We start from the raw sequence: 9,034 nt of genomic DNA on the forward strand, positions 1-9,034 counted from the left end.
ACTATATGTTAAATTCATCCGATGACCGTAGCCGAACTCCCCACCCCTTACTCTTTATTCATTCAATTTATTTGAGTTTCAAATCTTCCTCAAGGGTTGGTCCAAGTCATTGTTCCACTGCCAGACCCCATGGCCACGATTCCCCCTAATATCTGACTCCATTAAATAAGGACAAATTAGTCATGCTGAAAAATATTTAATGAATCACCGGCACCAACCGACCGACGCCGAAGTCGGCAATTACGGCCTCAGATCCCGACAATGGCGGCGAATACTTCCAAGGAACCCTCATTATCGGAAATCTAAAACGACTTGTATCAATCCCAGCCTCCACGAACTCCTCCAAACCATCAATCCCGATCGTTCGATCAATTAATCCTTTCTTTAATCACCGTACGACTATTCCCAGCCATCCTTATCCTCGAACCATCCCTTAAGACGAGCCACAATGACCGCGCCATTGGATCCACGGAATTACTACATAAAATATCCGTTATATTTAACGGCACATAACCCTTCCATTACACTTATAAAATAACGGAAAAAAAGTTATTTAATTTCTATCTTTATATTTTAATTTTTACCTTTATATACTACAATGAAAATATCTTTCATTTTTAATTTATTCTTTTTAAACAAAATAATAAAAGTCTTATATTAAATAAACATGATTTGGAAAATAATAGCATTATTTTGGGTTATTATCTGCTATTATTTTTTATTATTAGCTGTTATTAACGCTGTTCTAAAAGTTCTATAACATAACCCTATGGTAATACTAAAATTGTGCAACCTATAACGGCGGTGTAATCGGTTAATAATGTTTGATGGAGATTTCTAAATAATGCCATTAGTGGATCGTTACAACCATTTTAATCGTTGTAAGTGTTAATAGATGGGTGTAGATAAGGTGTACCGAATGGACGGTCGAGATTCACCGGTGCCTTTTTATTTTTAAGTTTTTTTAATGAATATTCTTCTAAAAAATTCAAATTTGCATGAATACCTTCTTAAAACTTATATTTATTTTTTACCTCCATAACATACTGTTTTTGCACAAATGCTATAACGGTTCTTCTAACATTATTAACAAAAACTATATTATTTTAATTAAAAATAAAATATAATTTTAAAATTATTTTTTTATATTAATTTTTTTATAAATATTTTTTTTGCACATCCACTATTTTTATTTGAAATCGTTAATTTTTTAACAGCGTTAGATGGTATAAGTACATATACAAAAAGAAGGATAAAAAAATAAAATAATAAAATAAGTATTTTATAAGGGTATACATGTAAATATTATTTTTGGAAAAACATTCATGCAAAATTTGATATTTAGAAGAATATTTATTAAAAAAAACTCTTTATTTTTTAATCAATTATAGTTACGATAAATTATTTTTATAAAAGGAAATATTCTATTCAAATTATTTTAATCGTCGGTATATATAATATCTGGAGAATCTCTTTCGGATCCTTCGATATCAGTCCTGTCTATCTCGCTCTCCTGCTGCGTTGGCTGCGAGAAAATAGCGTGGCCTCGTCTCGCCTGGGCTTCGGATTCGAAGAAACCCTAATTTGGCGGAGTGGCGGGGATGAGATCTCGATGGTTCGGGAGCCAGAGCCCTCTCTTGATCTCTTCCCGGGCTCGCGGACGAAGCCTCCTTGGCAGAATTTCTGGATTTTTTTCGGGGTAGGTTTATTGTTTGAATCGGATTAAAGGATATAGAACAATTGATTTTCCAAGTTTTTTTGTGTGTGAGGATTTGAGAAAATTTTATTTTTTTTCCTTGGATTTTTCTTGATGTTAATGTTTTTCGAAGTTCGGAATGCTATTCCGGTTACTTCTTATGCCTTGATAATGATTAATGTTGCATTGAAAGGAAAAGGCAGAAATTTTCATGTGATTTCCCTCTCTTTCTTCTTTTCGCGGTATACTTCTAATTTTCCTTTTTACTCTTTTTTTTTTACGAAGTATTACAAATGTTGAGCTGAGATACCTAATATATTTTAAAGTCCCATATGGAATCTGGTTTTTAACGTTTTTCTTTATAATTACTCTTTAGGAATGTGTTACTTTTATCGGTGAAGAACGGATTGTTTTAAGCAATTTTTTCTTTTTTGATTTCACTTTTGATTTTGGAATTTGAGTTTATTTCTTTTTCTTTTCTTCAGACGATGGATGAATTTTCTTCCTGGTAAATAAAGCGAACGACTTGTTTTCCTCCATGGCTTATATGATCGTGATCTTAGATGCGCCCACGAATGTGGAATGGGGGATAGCATTTTATTGAGTTTATTTCCTTTTGTAGTTTATTGAGTTTGAAAAAAAATTACTGTATGTCCTCATGATTGTTATTGTTCTTTAATGAGACGATTTTGAGCTTCTAATTTTCTTTGTAGGTAATTAGGTTTGATTGAAAGGAGCCATGGATTCTGCCGAGGTTGAAGAGAATCTGTTCGCACCTGGTGATGCCAAGGTCTTCCCATCAAACTGATTTCCATAAACAAATTCAGTGGAAGGCCTTGATTTCTCTTAAAATTGATCAATAAGAGGAAATTTTTGTGATTGCATCCTTGTAACCATTCAGGCTGTAAATATAATTGTAGTGAACCTTGGATATTAATATTTTGACATTGTTCACAAACTACCCAAGAATAAGTTGCCTGTGTACTGTTTCCTCCTTTCCTTGTAGCTAATATTCTTATATGAACTTGATAAATTTCTTGCTTTAAAATAATTCTTCTTATTAACAGTTCATGGCAAAATTTTGTTTTAAACAAGTTTGCACTTTTTTCCAACTAGTTTCGTGAAGAGTTAGTGCTATTTGGAAATATGCCCAAAAGATTTTTCTAATAGTACTCTGGTATTATTGGATGGTTAGAAGGGCTTTGAAAAAATACAACTAGAACAATTATTTAGTTTATATTTTATCCTAGAGTGGGTATTAAGATTAAGCGTCTGAGGAGATCTTCGTGTTTGTATGCAGTTGCATGGAGGCATGTGTAAACAACTTTCTTCAATTGTTTATAAAGCTTTGGGGATCTTTCCGGTCTTGGAGGATGCAAGACCTAGAAGCAAGTCTGGTTTGCAGGCACTGTGTTCATTGCATGTAGCTCTCAACAAGGCCAAGAGCCTTCTTCTGCATTGTTCAGAATGCAGCAAGCTTTACTTGGTGAGTGTTTTCTATTGTGCAAATTGACTATATGGTCATCCGATTTTTTAGTTTTCTTGACCAAATGGCTGCATATAGGATTTTATCTATTCATTTTCTTAGCTCTTAGCAAAAATGCATGGTGGCTGTGCTTTGATAAAATGTTAACAAAACTGTCATCTGATGCATTAAAGAACTTTGAGCTACGAGTAATTTACATGTACAACACTACTAGCTTATCAAGTTTATGTCTCAAAGACTTTCTGCAGACATGCAATTCAGGGATTTATTTTTAACTAATCTACCTAGAAGAACAACCTTCTTTCTTTTTTTTCCTCTCATGAGTTAGTTTTGTTGATGATATTGCAACTTCCATGTTAAGATATCATGAATAGGACAAATAGTTTATTGATTTAAATCTTTTACAAGCCCCGGTTTGACGCTTTATGGAATTAAGCTGCTATTACTGTTTTGGGTCCAAAAACTGTCTTTAGAAGCATAAGTGTAATACAGAATACTTATTCTTTATATAAGCTTAGATACTATGTGATGCTCTGATGTCAGATATATTCTTATTCTATTATGTATCTAATTGAAACTCTATTCCCTTGCATGAGAGGGTGCATGCATGATGCTATAGTCTTAGTATGGAACATTAATTTTATATCATTGCCTTATGAAAAACATAATCAGCTTCATGTGCTGTAATTGCTAGAATGGTTTAGAGGCTAATTTCTGCTCCTTCTTGATGCTGCATCTTATATCTATTTCTCTTTTTCAATTATTAGGCTATAACTGGGGATTCCATTCTTACGAAATTTGAGAAGGCAAGATGTGCTCTCCAAGAAGCTCTTCGGCGTGTTGAGGACATAGTTCCACAAGCTATTGGTTGTCAGGTAAATTATAGAGGTTAAACTAGCGGAGGACTTGCTGTAATATGGTACATTGCTTTCAAAAACTATGAGTTATTATATTTGTTTCAGTTGTACATCAATATTTTGCCAATCGTATCTTTGCACTTTCGCCCCATTATCTCCTATGTATAAATCATTATGATGATATATAACCTGAAAATCTACTATGCAGAATTATCCTTAAAACATCTCCTTGTCTTGGAAATAATGTTCTTCCCATAACGGTGCTGCAAAATGAAGGAAACTACTGTTTTCCTTGCTTACAATGTAATTGCTGAAAGCAGTTCTAATAATAACTTTTAGATTCTGTTTCATGATCAACATATGGAGTGACCAGTTCAGATTTCAGGCCTAGCTGTATGGTAACGGACCTTCGGTAAAAATCAGGAGTTATCCAGCAACTAGGTGAAATCGAGAAACTATCATGAGGGCTGATTCTGGAGATGTGTACGCGAGATGCCCTTTGGTTATTTGTATTATATTAAGGTTCTTTTTTTGGTGGGCCTTTTGAGGTTCTTCTTGATGGATGCAAGACGGTAATGATAATGTGTGGAGACCTGTATCAATATATTGCTTCATATGTCAACAGGATAGAACTAGCTACATACAATGATGCATGCATGTGTGTGCATGTGTGCATGCATGCATACATATGCATATTTACGTGCATGCACAGATACATGCATGCCTGTATGCATGCATCCACCGATACATCCGTCCGTCCATATATACATAGTACATTTACAGTACATAGATACATGCTTATAATCAAATTAGCAGCCAATGAGCTTAATGTAGCGTATTTTGGTAAATACTAGCTGAATACATTTTGCTAGTTAAAACATCAAAGTTCTATCTGATTTGTTTATACATGCAATCAAATTAACGGGCAATGAGCTTAATAAAGTTTCTTTTGGTAAATACTAGCTGAATACAGTTTGCTACTTGAAAACATTGATGTTCTACCTGACTTAACTTGGAAATGTTTAATGGGTCATGAGTTTATTTTTCCTCTTTAATGTTCATCTTTTAGAGATTTTGCTTCCCATCTTCTTGCATACAATAAATGATAGTTTCCTGTAAAATCTATAACCAACTCCAACAAAAGCTGGAGAGTGGTTGACTTTTCGCCCGTTCAATCAAAGATAACTCACTCTAGGTTCACATTTATTTTCATTTTAAAATTTTGCTTTAGATGGCTATATCTATTGAAGGGTATACTCTTCCATCGTCTCTTTGGCTTCTCTGATAATGGATTTTCCTGAACCATTTTTTGTGACTCAACCTACAATTTATTGCATGGCTGTGAACAGATGTAGGACTGCCTTTTTTTATGATAGGAGTTGTAGTTGAATGCTTTCATTGCCCATCTATTATATCTACATATTGACAAACTTTATGTTACTTGTTTCCTGAATAGTCTAATTTCATATATTCTTGTCAGATCATGGAGATTGTTGCTCAGCTGGAAGGCACCATTTTTACATTGGAACCATCAGAGAAGCAAGCAGGTGAGGAAGTGATTGCTTTGCTTCAAAAGGAGAAAAGATTTAATGGTAATTCCAATGATGGCATTGAACTTGAAGTTTTCCACCAAGCTGCTTTAAAGCTTGGTATCACATCCTCTAGAGCAGCTCTCACTGAGAGAAGAGCTCTCAAGAAGCTGATTGAAAGAGCCCGTGCTGAGGAAGACAATAAAAAGGAATCCATTGTGGCTTACTTATTGCATCTCATGAGAAAATACTCCAAGCTTTTCAGAAGTGAGACACCAGATGATACCGACTCTCAAGGATCTTCTCCATGTTCACCTACTGGCCTAGGCTCTGTTGAAGGTGTCAATAGGAACAACCAAGCTTTTGAGAGGCAGCTAACAAGACTCAGTTCTTTCAATTTTAAGCAGAATGGGGTGAAATCTGGAAACATGCCAATACCCCCTGAGGAGTTCAGATGCCCGATCTCCTTACAGCTCATGTATGATCCTGTCATTATTTCATCTGGGCAGACGTATGAGCGTGTGTGCATTGAGAAATGGTTTAATGACGAGCATAGTACTTGCCCCAAAACCCAGCAGCAGCTCTCCCATCTCTGTTTAACTCCCAATTATTGTGTGAAAGGCTTGATTGCTAGTTGGTGCGAACAGAATGGTGTTCCAATTCCAGATGGTCCCCCAGAATCTCTTGATCTCAACTATTGGAGGCTAGCATTATCAGAGCAAGATGCTACAGATTCCACATCTACAGCAACCATCGACTCCTGCCAACTGAAGGGTGTCAAGGTGGTTCCCTTGGAGGAGAATGCTGCAATAGAGGAACCCAAAGTGGATGAGAGTGTCAGTTTGGAAAATGGCCCCTGTGAAGACCGTGAAGTGGATGAGCTTGAAAGATATGAAAGCTTGCTAGGTGTGCTCAATGAGGTTAATGATATCAAGAAACAACGGAAAGCTGTGGAGCAGATAAGGTTCCTATTGAAGGACGATGAAGAGGCAAGGATCTATATGGGTGCAAATGGATTTGTTGAGGCACTCGTCCGGTTTTTGAAGTCAGCTGTCTGTGAAGGAGATGAGAAAGCTCAGGAGGTTGGAGCGTTGGCACTTTTCAACCTTGGTGTTAACAATAACAGGTATGACAGTCACTATTTCTTAAATTCTCCTTATTTCGTAGGTCATATACCTCCATTTGATCCCCAGAGAATAAATAAAGTAAGCTGAACTACAGATTGCAAGTATTATTCTCATTGTCCTTGTTCTTTTTCTTCGCTAATATCTTCACAAACTTCTTCACATTGATTTGTTTTGCTTTATTATTACTATAAAACTCATAAATTCATGTGTCCATATGTGTCAAATGCTTACATGATCAACAGACACATATTTGAATAATTACTCCCAGATCTCCTACCACTCCCTTATTTTTCTTGCATTCTTATTGCTGTGTTGCTTCTGGCGGATATTCAGGAACAAAAAAATGTTGCTATCTGCTGGAACGGTACCCCTGCTTGAGGAGATGATTCAAAACTCTGAGACCTGCGAGGCGGCCACTGCTCTCTACCTCAATCTCTCCTGCCTTGATGAGGCCAAACCTGTCATTGGGTCAAGCAACGCTGTCCCTTTTCTGATCGAGCTCTTAAAGTCCAATAACGCTCGAAGCCACTCGTGCAAGCATGATGCCCTCTACACCCTATTCAACCTGTCCACTCATCCCCCAAACATCACTTGTCTCCTTACCTCTGGCATCATCGAACAGCTACAGTCCCTCCTTGCGGTACCTGCAGAACCTCCAGGCTACACATGGGCAGAGAAGGCCCTTGCTGTCTTCATAAACCTATCATCAAACACTGCAGCAAAGAAACACATAATGTCGACCGCAGGCTTGATTGGGGCGATGGCTGCGGTCTTGGAGAATGGTGAGCCCATCGAGCAAGAGCAGGCAGTGTCGTGCCTCTTAATTCTGTGCAGCGACAACGAGAAATGTAGCCACCTGGTGTTGCAAGAGGGCGTAATACCGGCTTTAGTGTTGGTGACTGCAAATGGAACGCCAAGGGGTAAGGAGAAGGCACAGAAGCTTCTGAAGCTGTTCAGGGAGCAGCGGCAGCGCGAGATGTCCCCGGTGCAGACTCAGCTGCATGAGGTGCATTCAGCAGTGACTGTTGGTGATAGTGGGGGTGAGGATGCATCTGAACCCACATCATTGTCTAAATCAAGATCCAAGAGGCTTGGGAGGGCATTCACATCAATGGCATCAATGTGGAAGTACAAGAATCGTTCTAGGCATCAATACTAGAATGTATCTCAATGCCTGTGGAAATTGTTCTTGTAATTTTAATCCGTTTCTTTTACTCTGGAAGTTACCCCCCTGTGGCATTTTCCTTTTGCCTTGGAGGACAACAACCCAGAGATGTACAGGCCTCCCAAAATGGAGTTTCTTCTGATCTCTTCTTCTAATTGTTCATGAGCTTCTCTAAGACCAGGGCATCCAAACCGATTCTTTTGCTGAAGTGGTTGTATAACCAGTCTATGATAAACATTTTTTTATTGATGAAAATATAGAAAACCATTGTCTAGCCCCTCTAGCTCAGCCGGTAGAGCGCAAGGCTCTTAACCTTGTGGTCGTGGGTTCGAGCCCCACGGTGGGCGTTTTTTTTAAGGCTAATCAACTAACGGCATCAGTTCAAATATGGATGCTAGATGCATAAAAAAGGATGGGGATTTTTTTTTTGAAAAAAAATTAAAGCCAATCTATGTTCTTTTACATCATTAATTGTTATATATTCCCTATTTCTTCTGCATCATTACTTCATTAATTCTTATATGCTTCCTATTTGTTGTTGTTTCTTCTGTTTTATTATGCTTACTTGGTTGTATATTTTGCTACAATGCAATTAGTTCAGTTTACCTGCAGAAACTATCGAATTCATTCAAATATGATGTTTAATTAGGTTTCTTCTATTCCGTTAGAAAACATTTTTCTCCGGTAGTTCCTTTACATCATTACTTCATTAATTGTTATATGCTCCTTACTTGCTGCTGTTTCTTCTGTCTTATTATGCTCAGTTGGTTGTAGATTTTGCTACAATTTGATTATTCAGTTTACCTGCGGAAATCATCGAATTCGTTAAAGGTTCATGTCGATGTCGAAAGCATGGTCCTGTTTTGTCTTATATCTGCATCTATCATTATACACTTGCATGGAAGCTAGGGCAGCCTGCTTGAATTTGCTCTAGGATTTCAAGGATGGCAAACAAACCAAGCTGCTCATAAACATCTTAGGGCTCGTTTGGATCGCAGGAAAAGAAGGAGGAAAAGTATGGTCAACGGAAAAGTAATAAGATGCCTTTTGTTTGGTTGGAGTTTTCAAAGAAGAGAGACGGAAAAGTTGTATTCCCATGGAAATATGATTCCCACATTTTATGGGAAAGTTTTTCCCATGAGAAACATGGAAAAGTTACTTTTCCATGAGGCGA

The 9,034-nt window shown here is 37.1% G+C and overlaps 1 protein-coding gene and 1 non-coding gene across 2 annotated transcripts; both read left to right on the forward strand.

The window, feature by feature from the left end:
* Positions 1 to 1,440: 1,440 nt before the first annotated feature.
* Positions 1,441 to 8,035, forward strand: LOC103702927 (U-box domain-containing protein 45). Its single transcript, XM_008785569.5, has 6 exons — positions 1,441 to 1,699; positions 2,410 to 2,486; positions 2,997 to 3,182; positions 3,950 to 4,057; positions 5,520 to 6,694; positions 7,029 to 8,035. The coding sequence occupies exons 2-6, from the start codon at positions 2,436 to 2,438 to the stop codon at positions 7,852 to 7,854; spliced, it is 2,346 nt and encodes a 781-aa protein (XP_008783791.2). The 5' UTR covers positions 1,441 to 1,699; positions 2,410 to 2,435; the 3' UTR covers positions 7,855 to 8,035.
* Positions 8,036 to 8,134: 99 nt separating this feature from the next.
* On the forward strand, positions 8,135 to 8,207 carry TRNAK-CUU (transfer RNA lysine (anticodon CUU)). The gene has a single exon. It is a non-coding gene; the product is annotated as a tRNA-Lys (tRNA).
* The last annotated feature ends 827 nt before the right edge of the window (positions 8,208 to 9,034 follow it).

This window comes from Phoenix dactylifera, chromosome 4 (genome assembly GCF_051530095.1).
Source record: "Phoenix dactylifera cultivar Ajwa chromosome 4, Ajwa_hap1_PhDact_Kaust_v1.1, whole genome shotgun sequence".
Lineage (NCBI taxonomy): Eukaryota > Viridiplantae > Streptophyta > Magnoliopsida > Arecales > Arecaceae > Phoenix > Phoenix dactylifera.